The following is a 16,395-nucleotide window of genomic DNA, read 5'->3' on the forward strand; positions in this document are numbered from 1 at the left end:
GGTTGATCCCAGCTCCATATGTCTGAGCAATAAGAAAACATTTCAATCACTTCTTAGTGAAGTATGTTAGCTCGAGAAACACTGGGTCAGCTCATTTCATCTTCACTGAGTAAAAATCAATCTCAATTACAAATACACTGAATGTAAAGACATTAAAAGGCATGCCCCTTGTGTATGGGGTATGGGGATGTATGGGGATGTACTGAAAAGGTTGTCTTTCTCCATTGTTGCTTAAGGTTACTTCAAAATGAACAACCTGTTTGTCCATGTTAAGTCTTTTCAACAGAGTTCTACAAATATAATTTAGCATTACAATATTTAAACTTGTAATCTACAAAACTGTTTCCTGGTACTCAACAATCATTAACAGTTTGGACTGTGTGATGTGAGCCACTGCTGTTTCATCACCTTGAAGTCATCTCTGCTCCCTTGTGGACCATCACAGTACTGCAGGGGCTTATATGTGCTACATTGTGTAATTGTTTTTCTTCTGAATTATTATCAAAGATAATTAGACAAAACCAAAACATGCCAGGTCTTAAACTTTCTGAAGTTCTGAGCCGTTTCTGGTATATCATGGAGAAGCCAATGGAAGAGATAAACCACTATAGCCAGAGGAACCATAAACACAAAATAAGCAGGAGTCCTTTTTACCCCTATTGCCCTGAGCCAACCAGGTGACAGCAAACCATATTTACCATAACAAACAACCTGTCCAGCATACAAACTGCGTCAGATGAGAACATCCTCACAGCCTTGGAATCATCTCTGCCTCCGATTTTGAGAAGTTGTACTGAACCACCAGAATTTGTAGTCAGGCTAAACAAATTTTGAATTTGGATACAGCTGAACTCTTGTAGACTGCACAATGGTTCAAGGTGTATCAGAGATAGCGGCAATGTGTGTCGGCCTGATTGGGCTGATCGGCGCGGCGGCTACTACAGGGATGCCCATGTGGAAGGTGACTGCTTTCATTGGGGAAAACATAATTGTGATGGAAACCCGCTGGGAAGGTTTGTGGATGAACTGCTACAGACAAGCCAACATCAGGATGCAGTGTAAGGTGTACGACTCTCTGCTGTACCTGCCCTCGGAGCTACCGGCAGCCAGGGGTCTGATGTGCTGTTCTCTAGCCTTGTCAGCTGTGGGGCTCCTTGTGGCTCTGGCAGGAATGCGGTGTACATCCTGTATACAGGACAACGATTGGGCTAAGACCACCATTCTGATGGTTGCAGGTGGTATGCAGCTCATAGCCTGCATCTGTGTCTTTATCCCCGTCTCATGGACAGGTCATGTTATAATCAGGGATTTTTACAATCCTTTGCTAATTGATGCCCAGAGAAGGGAGCTGGGAGAGGCTCTCTACATCGGTTGGGTGACAGGGGGCTTCCTTTTTGCCTCAGCCGTGTTGTTCCTCTGCCGCCGTATTCCCTCAGTGAAAGACTCATTCGACATGTACCGGCAAGCCAAATTGCTTGGTTATCAGCCAGCACCCAGCAAGACAACTCTAATGAGTTATCATCCCATCTCACGTGTTTCCAGCCTTCATTCTACTGCATACCATCCTTCTCTGCAACAACTTACGACGCCACTTCAAAACGTTCCTCAAGTAATGACAAATGACGGAGCACAAATCAACCATCCGGTTGTCTATAACCCCTGTCTGCCTGAAAATTCATCATCTTATGTGGGTAGCACGGCTTACCATTACACCACGCAGAGTTCTGATCATTTTGGGAGCCTGTATACGCCCGGCAACTCCGTGTACCTAAGGCAAAACACCACACCCTATTCACCAACTTATTTAGGCAATCCTACTGCGTCCGACAAGTCCAGTTTGGACCTGGTTCCACACACTCCTGTTTTCATAGGCTATGAAGAATCAAGGATACAACCCAAGTCAAAGAGTAGGAGCAGTGCTGGTGTATACATATAAACTAAAATCATGTGTTTTTTTTAGCTGGTTAAAGTTAAAGACACAAAGCAGTATGCTTAGGTAGTATATCATCACAAGCTCATTTTAACTGCTGTACATGTACCAGAATATTAGGTTTTCTCTGCTTATATGACGATTAGTGTGTTCCATTAAAAAATCATTGTAATTTGAATTTTGCAAAAGACTATATATGGGTTGTTTGATTTGCATATTAGTAAAAGTCTATTATTTCTAGTTTATTATGTTATTAAATATTTTTGATAATCACTGTACGAGTTTCAATGCTTTTTGTCTTTTAATGTCTTACTAATTAAATAACACTTATTGTAAAAGCACTGATCATAAAATGGACATTTTGAGTGACACATGCTTACTATTTGGCAGGTGCAGTTTTGTAAGATGCAGCAGTTAATTCAGCAACTTTGGTTTTGTGTTGAATTTTAATGTTTCCCTGAGGAGCATCAGTTTTCCAAATGATATTTTAGTCTCTATGATTGATATGCAACCTGCTTCCCTGCGTATTGCCCATGTTTTGTGCTAGGGTGGGTCATATGTGTTGCAGTATAATTACCTAGTACATGATTGGATAGTCCTTCAACCCATCGGAAACAGTGATCCGAGTGACGTAGCAGCACCAGCGGCATCAACGATTGCTGCGCATCGGTGGCGTTTGGTGATCGCTACGTTGAATGTAAACAAGAAGCTGATTGGTTGCTTATTTATCGTCATTGTGTCAAACCCACCAATAGTGCGCCAGGTTTGTGATTGGTTCCTGCAAATTGCGAACTGAAACAGGAGAAATAATTAATTAAATCGAATCACCAGCAGAGTGGGCGGGGCTTACCCAGCCTACTAACTAGCATCAAGAGATCAAATATTTTACAAATGCTAAGAAAATGAATAAATGTCACTAAATAACTAGTGGTGAGGGTGGGGTTTTAAAGTCTATTCTTGGTGTGACAATGTTACTGAAATCACAATCTATTACTGTCAAACTAACAAATATAATGTAAAGAAAGTGAGACTACCTGAATGGGACTCCACAGACACACAGATGCTTAGAAGGCAATCATATGCTGGCAGTTCTGCTCACTGAGCCTGACCCAGTCCTCGACACTGGCATTAGTCACCACTAGGTGGCACCAGAGAACCTAATGTGTCCTTAAGTGCAAACCTCATAACTCACAGTGCAGGCGGCACTGCTTCCACTGCTGTTCATTAGCTGAAGTAACAAAACTTTAAGGTACAGTTAATCTTCAAGGGAGTGCCACAGACCAGTTTGAAGATTAGATTTGCGTTTCCATCAGGACTGGAGCAAAGATTTAATCATTCCTCGGTGTACCAAAGCAAAGACGTTGTCGAGGTCGAATGCTGCCAGATTTGAAGTTAATCTTCAGGACGTATCCATGTTTGTGGATTAGCGGCTTGGCTGTGCCCTCAATTGAACGCCTGCACAGGACAGACACTCAGCTGTGTCAAGTCAGCCAAAGACAGCGAGAGTGAGACTGGAAGCAAGGACGGCTTGATTTCAAAATAAAATCATTTGCATATTCAAATAATGGTAAATTGGGCACCAGCAACATGCACAAAAAAGTAACGAAATATTTTAATATCTAAATATTTATATAGATTATTTACATGACTAAAGCCTTTGGGGATTAGGTAAGTAAAATCAAAAGCCACACACATGTAGAGATAGATAATGTAAGATTGATCATTTAAAAAAATCAAATATACATACAGCTAATTGTACTTGTGTTGGATGCTTGGTATTTTATTTTGATAAAAACAAATTTAATGGCTTCAATATATGTGATTTTCTTTATGTTCGCACTTGGTTAACAATTCAGCTTTTGTGTTGAAAATCCTAATCAGCAACGCCAACTTCTATTCATGCAACCTTGACAGGAGGAGCCCCGCTCACAGTCCCCCTCCTCCTCCTCAGTTGCTGCCTACAACTCAAGTGTGCACTAGAAACAGCCCATGGTGAGAGGGAAGTGTGGATAGTGACTATGGGAAGCTCACCCTCCCTGGCACCTGAAGGACCTTAGAACGACAAAACTGGAGTTCTTCTGATCAGTGACAGCTGCAGGTGGAGTGTGTGTTCTTGTTTTGTTTTTTTTTCTCATTACAATGTGTGAGTGATGGACGTGGGTCGGATACCAGTTTATTTTTGTTACGGATGCAAGGATTGGCAAGTAATCAGCATGAATTACCGAGGACAGAAAAACTGATATCAATGTTAAATTGGACTCTGGAGAGCGGACCATGGCGAAAAGGAAGGGACTGTTCTTTGCATTGCTGTACTTTATAGCAGAGTTTTGTCTGACTTCGCAGCAAGTCCTGAGAATTGGTAAGTGGTAAAATTGTCAGATTTTTGATGTTGTTCCTATTTGTCAATATACCAATATAATAGACACCATACACTCATCAGCTTTTGAGACAATGTGTTAAGATGATGTACAGACCTGGGTTAAAGGTCATTTCCCTTTGGGATTATAACCACCTCTCTTTTTAGTATGTAGTAACAACAAATTGGCTTTTTGTGGCATCACCATTAACATGATATTTTCTTATCATCACACAGTGCCTATAAAGCATGCAGAATTCCATCTTTCTAAAAGATGACCAATTAAACATTGTATTAAAAACAACCCTGATAATACATGCAGAGAACATACATGTGGATGTCATGCAAAGACATCCATGGATAGACATAGTGCAGCTCAGATGCTATAGCTAAGGTAATTGGAGCTCCTGGCACTATCAACCAAAACTACCCATAAGGAGTCCCAGTGTGTCAGGGTTCAGTTTTATCCGTTCCTGTGTCACTCTAACAGACCTGGTTACTGAATCATATTATCAGTATCCTACAACAAGCCTCCAGACAGCTGCATGTTATTCAAAGGTGAGTTTATATTCACTTTCAATCCAAAGATACGTTTATGCTGCAGAGACTTTCCATTTAGTTTTGATGTTTGTACAGCATCCTTATAAGTTTCACTGTTGGATTATTTTGTTCATACGCGAAGTACACTGAGGACAGAACTGCTGGGTTCTTCCCATAAAACAACTGTATTGGTTTTCATCAAAATCATATTAATCCACTTTGGTTGGCTAATGCCAGAGTCTCTGTTCCTCCATGTCGACAGCGCAGGTCAGAGGCAGATGACTGATTGAGTTGGCCTGCTGCATCTGAAAGCATGTACTGCTGCCATGATGGGGTTTTTGGGACTGAGAAATGTGAAGTGGATGCAGAGCAAGAGAGGAAGAGTACAGAGTGGACTGTCTCAGAGAAACGGAGGCTTCTCCGCGCCCTAAAAAAGTCCAGAGTTATTTAGACTTGGTGCATATGTATGCAGATGGCCAATGACATCAGTGAATGGGGAGCTGAGAGAACTGGTCCATAATCTTTATTGTGACTGTTACAATCGGGTCTGGCTGAGGTTTCTTCCTTAAAGGAGTTCTTCTTCACCGCTGTACACTAAATGTTGTAAAAACTAACTACTACATTATCTATCTTTAAGGTATCTTGAGATAACTCTTGTTACGAATTGAAACTAAAAATGGAATGCAAAGTTTTCTGATAAGCCTTGGAGAGTTTCACTTGGAATTAGACAAACAGAGCTCTCGCTCCGACTCTTCCCCTTTTATTTCTGAAGTAACTTTGTATCAATTAGACAGCAACAAATTATCCACTTTTCCTCTCATGGGTTAGAAGATTGCATCAGAAAAATGACTTTTTAATTTAGGCTTCAGGCTCAGTTCATTTCCAAGTGCAACCTTTTCTAATTTTCCTCTACTTCCACAGACTTAACATTCAGACTTTGGAGACTAATAGGCCGGTGCTTCATCCTGGTTCTAACAGTCCCGATCTGTTCACTGTATTCTTAATCTCTGTAAATCATCTATCACTCTCCGAGGCCACCTAATCTTTGTAATTTCTCTTCATGACCCGCACACATCATAATCTCCCCCATATGGTGTGTGGCTTGGTTCAATTAACATTTCTCTGGCATCAGATTGTGACTGGCTACCACTCTTTTCACTGGGGTTGGTAATAATGGTAAATCTTCTCCCTCAAGCCCTTAAAACAACTAACACTAATCTTCTTTCTACAGAAAGTCTCATCCCCAAATATGGTACTTAGGCAGCGACCAAATCTCCTCATTGGGGGGAGCACAGAAGCAGCAGCTTGTGGCTTGGCCTCCACTCTAGTTTGCGGTTTGTTAAATTCTCGTTTCATCTTGCTTGCATGCTTTATTTAGTGGTGATATCTATTTTATTTATTTATGATGACTGGACCCATAGGATGTGACAGTGTGATTAGCTACTATCTGCCAGAGAACTATCCTTTGATATGATATATGATGCAATCACCTCCCAGTTTAATAGTCTAGCGTCCAGCAGTTTTATAAATTAGGTGGCTATGGTACAGATTATGATCCAGGTTTTTTATTCTTTTGGTCTAAATATTTTGGTGTTGGCTCAAAAGCAGCAATCCTGTAACAGAGAACGCTCAGTGCTCTACATCAAACGAAGATAGTAGACTGGTTAGGACCTCCCCATTCATTCACAGTCTGGCATGGGCCCAGGTTGGAGTTGTGCTGGTGGTGTTGTTGAGGTGGGGGGTCTCACTGGGAACTGGCCCAGGATGGGGAGAGGGGAAGAAAGCAAAACACTACGTCATTGTGTTCCTCTGCCTTAAAAGACACCCCTTCATGTGATAATTGCACAGAGTCACAGATTTGAATTAGGATCTAAAGATCAGTCCCTACTGTTGACCTCTTCCTTTGGGTTTCCACAACGCTACCTAAACCTGAACCCGGTTATCTTTCTTGCTCTCTACACTTAAGGGAGGAACAGAAGTCTATAAAAAGCTAAGCCTAAGGGTTTATCAGCATTTGCCTGCAGCACGAGCAGAATCTTTTGTTTTTGTGACCTCCCAGCATGCATCACCCCACAGCATTGTCTGGCATATTAAAGATGAGATGGAAGCTCAGTGATCCTTAAAATTATGTTGAAATGCAATTAATGAGTTAGGGTTAGCAAGAATTTTCATTCCACCTTTCTTCATAAATTGCATTAATAATAAAGCTGATGAAATAGTTGTCACATTACATTGGAAAAGAAGCTGGAATTTAATATGCAGGTATTTCTACATTGTTTATTTTATTTTTGACTATATGGATGATTGCATTCTTCTTCTACTATACACAAAAGTGTCTCACATGACTAGCTTGTCTAGCGATTTATTACTGAAGCATAAATGATCCCAGACAGCTCCAACGTTCTTGTCCATTTGCTTGCTAATAGGCTATTGAGGGAGGGCATTGATCCACGTGTCATCTGCAAACATAACGTGTAAGGTGCTTATTCCCTATTTCTCTGCATCGGTGGTGAAAACGAATCCCATTTACAATGTTGTTCGTCCTGCTCCATGAAACGTAGAAGTGCAGAACGTAAAGATGCCCTGAGCCATGACCCCATGACCCGTTTTGGAAGTTAAACTCCAAAAGCAGCCACACAGTTCAGGCAGGATTATTTTCCGGCCATAGCGTTACGTTGCAAAATTTATATAGGATCAATTTATGATCAAAGGTATGTGTTTACTCTTTGTCCACATTTTATTTTACAAATTATTGATCCTGCTTAAGACAACAATAACTCAATGTTAAGAGTGGAAGCATGTGACCAAGTGAGGATATAAAGGGAATAACCTTAAACAGTGGCTTATTTTCTATTGCTACTGTCCTCTTGAAGTAGAGCTAGAACAATAAATCGTACCGTTACATGGCAGTCGAAAAGCCAATAACCAGAAATTTTAGTAGAAAAATGCCAAAGAAATGTGTCACCCGTTACATAGTTAGTCAACCAGAGACCAGACAGATTTATATAAAATGTCCCACTCAGTACATACTGTCCCACTGTACATACTGTACTGTCACAGTTCTTTAATTCAAGGGATCTTTCTATTTATTTATAAAGATTATATGTGTTATTAACGGCAATAACGCTAACCCAATTCTAACGGCGTCAATGTTTTTATGGCGAGATTAACGTTCTTTTGGGCCTAGCAAACTTTGTAGTTTTTTCACATGCTGCTGCAACAACTAGTAACATTAGAAAAACTACAACACCCACCGGATCTAGCTAGACCGGAAACACAACAACAGGCACACGGCACACACACCGCACACACACCGTTTGGGCTCGCGAGCCGGCCAGAGAGTGGTAACGTTACGTTCTGAGTGGATGGCGAGCGTGGATGCCGATAAGATTCTGGATGGAAGGTTTCCTTTTTAAAAGTGACCAAATGTTCCAGTGACCAGACCAAAGGGATCTGAGGGATCTGAGCTATCATCGCAGCACGTCCAGTCTGAAATACCCACCCCCCAATTTGAAACACTGACTTGGTTAGGACCTGGACAGGTGCGGTGAAGGTTGCCCAACAGGCAAAGAGATGGATTCGAAATATTGTGTTATCGCATTGTCACTTTGTGCAATTACATAAGTGCAACATTTGTGTGATTTAAGTAAACAAAAAGGTTTTCTGTGTGCTCTGCAGTCGCCACGTTGTTACACGCTTCATTCGAATATTGATCTCCATTAACTCCCTTTACTAAGTAGACCTAGACTTTTAAGAAGGACTAAAGACACTACTATTTCAAAAGGCCTTTAAACAGTCATTGTTTTAATTTTAGTTTTATGGTGTTTTATTATTGCTTGTCAATTGTATCGTACTCTGGAAACTGTTTTTTTCTCCCTATTAATTGTAGCACTTTGAGATTTCTTTTTGAAATGTAAAGGGCATAATAGATAAAATGTATTATTATTATTACCTATCAACAGGAATAAATTATCTAAATTATCGTCATGGGAAAAATACGTCTAACCGCTTCAGAATTCATCTTAAATGTATTTGTCATTATGCTCGTTTAACTTTTTAAGTTCACGTTGAGTAATAAAATGAAGTCACAATCTTGAATATCAAATAAAAAAAGGGAACCGTCGATAGCGCCCTCTCCCGTGTCACGTCCAGTCATATTCAAGTGCTACGAGTCAGCCAAGCTCCTCTGACGTAGCTCCAGCCAGTCAGAACAGAGCATGGCACTGCAGATGCCATCGACAGAACTTGAGCCCCCTCCTCTTTCACCGAAGTGTGTGGAAGTATTTTGGATTTCCAGTGAGTCATGAGTTATGTTGACAATGTTCACAAGTCCTGCTATGTGTGTTTACCATTGCACATTAGCCTGGCTGCTAGCGGGTATTCCTTCTGCTTATAGCTCTATCCCAACAAAAACCACCGGTTGAGTTTCAGCCTGCGTGCCCGTTCTGTAGCCCCCAACTAAGCCTTCCAGGCAGCGCTGTGACCGGCCCCTTCAACCATAACTGTTGGCTCATGCATGGATGTATAGCGCTGCCTGGAAGACGACGTTGGGGGCGTCAAACACCAAACTCTGTGATGCTAGGCGTCATAACTCAGGATTGTTTTCCTTCTTACTTTATTGACAAATTGTCAAGTTTCCAATTGACTGAAGAAATGTTATTGTTACATTATGTTGTTAATTAATGTTTAAATTACAACAATGTATTTTTGGTACTTTGTGAACAAAGGTCAGACATATTACATATGAGTGTAGTCTAAAAATGACATAAATGAAACAAAAATGTAATCAAAGATTTGGAGAATCGTGATATTGCAATATTGAAATGCTAGTAAGATTTGAAAGTAAAATCTCAGCAGTTTAAGATTACAGATCTTTTTTGGTTGTTTTTCAGAGCCCAAAAGTTATTTATTACTGTTGGGATGTAGAAACCATTTCAAACAATATATCAAAAAGTGGAAATATTTACCATCCCTGCCTTAACTATGTCTGCATGAACGGAAGAGGAAATCATTACAAGCCACTCTTGACAATGTTAATGCAATTTCATTGGACTAAAATTGTTAAAGCCTGGGGTAGAGACTAATTCTAATTTTTTCATTTTGATATGCACATACAACGCTGCGGGGTCTTAAGAGTGGGGTTAATTGAAAATGTAAGTAGAGATAAGACTGATGATGTCCTGTTTCAGTTTTTAACCACATGGATATATAAGCTAATTTGAAACCAATTTTCCAAAAATTCAGTAGAGTTTGGTTGATGTCTGATGGCGGCCAGGATAAAAACTGTGATTATAGCTGAGCTTTCGTACATGGTCATTTCCTGATACAGTGTGCAGCCATCTCAGCTGTATTAATCAATGTGTGTTGTCCACAGACATTTTTAACAAAGAGCTCAGCTTCCTGAAACACTGTAAACATGTCTCGATGTGGACCAGCACTGATTGCTTGGACCAGCGCTCTTCATGCTGAGCTGCAGACAAACTGCCGTCACTCTGGAAATCAAGAAACTCACTATACCATACACATTCATTTAAGAGCTCATCTCAGGAGGAAACGAGGAGACAGCCAGGTTTTCTTTCTCTGTGGAGTGTGCCTTTAGACCAAGCTTCGAAGAGGAAATAGATCAGTAAAAAGTGCAATAAAATACATATTTGTTTTTTGCTGATAACGGTGTGTAAATAGGTTATATACCTTATTTCAAACATGAAACCTTCCAACCAAATACACGTTTGCCAGAACACAGTGGCCTACCCAAACGTGGGCGGATGCAGCCACTGTCTGACATCTGCTAACAGGTCTGTTTTTATTCAGGACTTAGGCTTATAGACTTACTGTGAGATTGTCAATGATCGTTTCTCTCTGGAGGAGGCAGCAATTTAAATTGGCTGTAATGGGAAATGTGTACAGTATCTGATTAAACACCACTGACAAATGCTGTATCCATGAGCTAACTTGATTTCATTTAGCATGTTTCATTATTTTGTCTTAGTTCATTTTATTATTTGCCATGTAATGCACTTTGCAGATGCATAGAGTACATATATCGGCTGCCTTTTTCATCTCTTGCATTGGAATGGATGTATATAATTTGAGGTCAGCTGCAAAAATGTTGATGAGAAAATCTAAATAGCAGCAGCTATTTTGCCTTTTGCTCCGTCTTTTTTCACAACCCTGTTAAAGCATGAGGAAAACCAAACTAAACCGCAGATTGGAATTGATGCTGTGATGCTGCTACGCGGATTATTTTGTTGTTGAATCCTTAATATGGCCCGTGACATTAGCTGCAGTCTGTATACTTGAAGCTTGAAAAATTAAGACAGCACAACAGAAAAACTCCTGTTAATTTCCTCTTTTTAAATGAAAAAAGACCTTGAAACATCAAAGACGTAATACACTTTCTTTGCAAATTTGGATTAAGGTTTTTTGCATTTTGGATTGGAAATTTCCTGTTGCAGTGGAAAGAATTGAGGACTTTAACAGGTCCTAGCAGCTGCTCACTGAGGCTTGCTGACCATAATTAGGATTGGCACTTTCAAGCACGCTTTTAGTGACCAGGGAGTCCAGACAAGGCTCTCTCAGTTTGGGGTTTGAGGCTATGCTACACCAAAGAAAAAGGTCATTCACAATCAAGGTCTCAGGGGGAGCTTTTTAAAGGCCCCTTCTCCTTCCAAATCAATCCCAATTTCACAGGCAGTTCTTCAAACACTGTTAGAGAGTGCAATGACCTATTGCCATCTGTGGCCTCAATGTTGAAGTGAGGTCATTTGCAAATTATTTTAGCATCAAAATGGCATCTTCATGATTTGTGTTCATGGTTAATGCAACTATTGATTAACAACTTTGAAAATGGCAGAGCTTTTAAAGTACCTTTCTTTCAATCTGTGTTTTCTAGGATGCCGCATACACAAGATTTTTCCTACAATTTATTTGTTTTAGGATAAAGAAACTGACTAACCCTGACTCTTTTCTGTCTGCACTCATGAATGTCAATGTGCTGAGAACTAACATTAAACTCTGAATGTAATATTTCAGAAATCCTATCACTGAAGGTCCAGACGTTTTAAATGATTTACATTTAAAAGGCTTGGGTGAAATCGATGTGCAGGGGCAAGGATAAGGACACTGGATCTCACACGAGTCTGACCGCCCCACATGAAGGTGGTGAAAATCCAATGACTATCCAATGTTTTTCTGGCCTTAATCCTAATGCTTTTCATGCTGTGCTTTATGTAACTGAAATATAAAACTTTGTATGTAGCACTGTGCCCAGCTAGAGTAATACGTGTCCATATTGCCGCCATGGCAAGCCAGACCATCATCTTACTGGAGCAGCGTGGTGGACTAAGAGTTTTTAGAAGGATCTTCTCAACTCAGAACCAACCCCTGCCTGTGACCCGGCACACAGCCAGCGGTAACAAGGGATTGTGCTTTAAAGAGAAATGGATCTTGAAATTGAATTTTGACAGTTGTGTTCTCAGTTCCTTTTGAAAGCTTTGGTCACTGTTTATCTCCTCATTCTATCGCAAACTATAATGAAATGTAAAGTGGCATTTTACGACTGCATCTGCTGAAGGAGCTTCTATAAAAAGGAGGCAGCAGACAGTTGCACGTTGCAGGCGTTTAAAAAATATCTATATGCGTTTATTATGTTTGTCACAAGGTTAGGTGCCTTTTCAATATTCTGACATTTGGTCGTCAATATTTTGTGAGAATCTGCAGCGATTACTTTGAACTGATTACTTGATTAGTCAACTGACAGAGATGATCCATTGTAATCGGATTATCTTTGGATTTTGAAATGTTGGTAAAATAAGTAAATTGTACACACTACACAATATTATTATTATTACTACTACTACTACTACTACTACTATCACAGAGTAACAGATTTCCAAACGCCATGTTACACTTGGTTGTGCTCTGGAAAGCGCTCCATTATGATGCTTTCAGGTGCGAGTATGTACTTAAATACTGTGTACTGTTAATATATATATAGTGCAGTTTCTACATGAAGAGTGGACGATGTTAATCCACTGCAGCATCATTTAGCCTTGGAGTCTCTTACAGTGCAACATAAAGGGGATAATGACGGACAGATCTACAAACTGACCACCAAATTTCACATAAGCACGGATTCTTTAGTCATATCAAGTAGCAGAAGCACTTCTTAGGACTTCCTTGTCACAGATGCGGGTAGTAATGAAACCTCCCTGTCTTCTACTAGAGAACCTACATGTTTCATCCACACTAAAGAAGGCAACTAATTAGCTAAAAAGAAACATGTAAAGAAGAAAAAAATAAAAGGTAGATATTTAGAGTATTTTTAGACTTTCTGATTTAATGGAACACAACCTTCATAGCAACAGTGTTTGGGCAGCCTGAGCAGAAACACTTAACCCCCTTACAGTAAATTACATTAAGTTATGGGGCTTCATTAAGGATACGGGTCGTTATTGCTAGAGGAGAGCCGCGAGCCGTCCCCGAGCCTGCAATCTTACGGACTGTCAGCTCGACCTACTACATGTGTACATGTTATTTCAGAAGTTAGAGAATGGCTTTTGTTTCTGTTTGCACGCCTTCCTAACAAAACCATCCCACCAGCTTTGTGTCAGCTTGGGATAACTAAGCCATGTAAATAGGGTGAAGTCAGTAAAGGTTAGGCGTGGGGAGAGAAAAAAATACATACAATATAGTATCACAACAGTGACAATACTGTATTGATACACAGGCGCCGAGTATGGATCTAGTATTATAGATTATGTATGTGTTGGTCAGTTTGTCCCATTCTGCAGCAATAACACTGAAGAGACATGAACAAAGAGAGAAATGTTTCTTTTTAGATGAAACAGCTGTTGACTAAGTTTCCGTTTGGGGACGTCATTTTGAAATTGGGAAAAATTTTAAGTTGGAAAAAATGTTATAAATTGCAATATATCGCAGGATATTGCAATAGGTTTAATATTGCAATGATATCGTATGGTGGCATAAGTATGGTGATGTCATCGTATCGGGAGGCGATGCTGATTCAGTCATGGTTGTAACGGAGGTGAACAACTACGCTGAGTGAGGTCAGTCCATCAGTATTCTCGGGGCTGTGCGGTAAAGTCTAGCTACAGCACAGATGCATTCTGGGATAGGAGAAAAAACCCTCTGGGTCGTTTGCATTTCTTTGATCCAATCCCAATCGTCCTAGGAGGCGCTGACGACCGTGGCTCTGCTAAATAGTCTCACAACTTAGACTGTTGTAGCTCTTCTATTATTTACCTTCAAACACTTAGTCGTTATATCCACATTACTGATGATTATTTATCCAAAATCTTCGTGTGAATATTTGTGAAAGCACCAATAGTCAACACTACAATTTCGCCACAATATCGACATTGATTTATTTGGTCAAAAATATTGTGATATTAATTTTCTCCATATCACCCAGCTCTAGTTAAATTTCATTTAGCAGTGTATCGCCGTGTGTCTACAGCAATCTGTCCCAAAATGTCCCAGTTGGAGAGGACATGCCATAAACATATTCTTTAGTAAATCTTTATAATAATTCCCTGAATGAACAAAGCAGGCCTGCCTTGTTGCACGATCCAAATGTTCTTTCACACCGACCATTTTTAGCTTGTAGCTTGTCAGCTCGGAGTTTGTTGTTACCTAAAGCAAAGGGATTTGAGAATGGCGACATAAAGCGAGTGGAAGGAGAGGGACATGCGGCTCATGAATGTCAAGCTTTTCCTGCACATGTAACTCCGTTGATCTATTCTAGAACATTGGATCGATAACCTTTCTGCTTTTCTTCAGTGTGATTTGGCTAATGCTCTCACCTCCACCGTTTCTTCTCTTCATACAGGCGGAATCTTTGAGACGCTTGAGAATGAGCCCGTTAGTGTTGAAGAACTGGCATTTAAATTCGCTGTAACCAACATCAACAGGAACCGGACCTTAATGCCAAACACCACATTGACCTATGACATCCAGAGAATAAACCTATTTGACAGTTTTGAGGCCTCGAGAAAGGGTAAGCATAGCCTTGTTGTACTCTGAGAAGCATATTGTGTTGAAGGATCAATAAGAGAGATTGTGTCTTTTACTGTGTCCTCTCTCTCTCCACTCTCTGTTTTATTACTTCAGCCTGCGACCAGTTGGCCCTGGGTGTTGGGGCCGTTTTTGGCCCCTCTCACAGCTCATCTGTCAGTGCGGTCCAGTCTATTTGTAACGCCCTGGAAGTCCCTCACATCCAGACCCGCTGGAAACACCCCTCAGTGGACAACAAAGACAGCTTCTTCATTAATCTCTATCCGGAATACACCGCCATAAGCCGAGCCGTGCTGGACATAGTGCAGTACTACAAGTGGAAGACGGTCACCGTTGTCTATGAGGACGCAACTGGTGAGTCACGGTAGCAGCCCAACTGATTAAAACATAGGAGCACATAAACGGTGGTGTCAAATGATATCATACATCAAAATAATGGCCATGTGAGTGCATTTACACAAATGTGGGCGTTGGTTGTGACGGGGGACTTTCAGGATTTTCCCTACCATTGTATTAGCCGTTTGGGGTTGGCGAATGGGAACATCAAAACTTTCTAATTAGGGCTGAACAATTAATAGCATTTGCAATAATATTGCGATATGTTAAAATGCGATTTCCTAATAAATATAACAAAGGCTGCAATTTGGTCATGGGACTGGCAAGAGCAAATCAGTCTGCACTCCGCAGAGAAAGCATCAACTCGGCATGCAAACGCTACGCCGTACCCCTGCGCAGAGTTCTGTTATTATATACAACTCTGAGTTGTAGTTATAGTACTTTTACAGCAGTTTTAATAAAACGAAGGGTTTTATTTGGGCTTGAGTCCATACACGTAGTTAGTGGATACAGGCACGGAGAACTGAAGGCTCTGCTAGCAATGATTAGCTCTGACACCTTAAAACAATGTTTGAGGGGTTCATCACCTCGTAGCAGGGCATTCACTCTGAAGCCGTCCTGGTTGCACATGTGAGGACAGGAAGGAGCCACGTTACGTTACCCACTTCCACTGGCAATCACATCATAGCCACACCCTAAAACCCCCCCTGCTTTAAATCACCCATTTAAAAATCGACCAGACCATAATTCAGAAAGTGAACATCCTTCTGTGCTGCAAAAGACTTGCAATAGCGATTGAGACCATGAACTCCTTGTGAAAATATTCATTTAAAAAAATGTATATTTTATGCCACTTTGACAGCCAATAACTTTCCATCTGAAGCAAATAATTCATTTGTCCGTTTTTTATTTCTAAAAAAAAACATGACAACGTATAAAAGGCTCCGTTACCTTGAATCTCATGTTATGGCTCAGTAGCAGACGTACTAGCATGTTAGTTAGCAGTAATTAGCCTGTGTCTATGTTAATGTTAACTAGCATGTTAGTTAGCAGTAATTAGCCTGTGTCTATGTTAATGTTAACTAGCATGTTAGTTAGCAGTAATTAGCCTGTGTCTATGTTAACGTTAACTAGCATGTTAGTTAGCAGTAATTAGCCTGTGTCTATGTTAATGTTAACTAGCATGTTAGTTAGCAGT

The 16,395-nt window shown here is 40.4% G+C and overlaps 2 protein-coding genes across 3 annotated transcripts in view; both read left to right on the forward strand.

The window, feature by feature from the left end:
• Nucleotides 1-629: 629 nt before the first annotated feature.
• On the forward strand, nucleotides 630-2,134 carry LOC117942479 (claudin-8-like). Its single transcript, XM_034867943.1, has one exon. The coding sequence runs from the start codon at nucleotides 869-871 to the stop codon at nucleotides 1,934-1,936; it is 1,068 nt and encodes a 355-aa protein (XP_034723834.1). The 5' UTR covers nucleotides 630-868; the 3' UTR covers nucleotides 1,937-2,134.
• Nucleotides 2,135-3,996: 1,862 nt separating this feature from the next.
• Nucleotides 3,997-16,395, forward strand: part of LOC117942556 (glutamate receptor ionotropic, kainate 1) — a 29,204-nt gene continuing 16,805 nt past the window's right edge. For both annotated transcript variants that reach the window (XM_034868093.1, XM_034868094.1), the window contains exons 1-3: nucleotides 3,997-4,289; nucleotides 14,677-14,844; nucleotides 14,958-15,215. In XM_034868093.1, the coding sequence (XP_034723984.1) occupies nucleotides 4,205-4,289; nucleotides 14,677-14,844; nucleotides 14,958-15,215 (511 nt within the window). In that variant the 5' untranslated portion in view covers nucleotides 3,997-4,204. The remainder of the gene's footprint in view (nucleotides 4,290-14,676; nucleotides 14,845-14,957; nucleotides 15,216-16,395) is intronic.

This window comes from Etheostoma cragini, chromosome 3, assembly GCF_013103735.1.
Source record: "Etheostoma cragini isolate CJK2018 chromosome 3, CSU_Ecrag_1.0, whole genome shotgun sequence".
Lineage (NCBI taxonomy): Eukaryota > Metazoa > Chordata > Actinopteri > Perciformes > Percidae > Etheostoma > Etheostoma cragini.

What these genes read in the sequence shown, in the direction of transcription:
- LOC117942479 (XM_034867943.1), top strand. Translation starts at nt 869, where the DNA reads ATGGTTCAAGGTGTATCAGAGATAGCGGCAATGTGTGTCGGCCTGATT.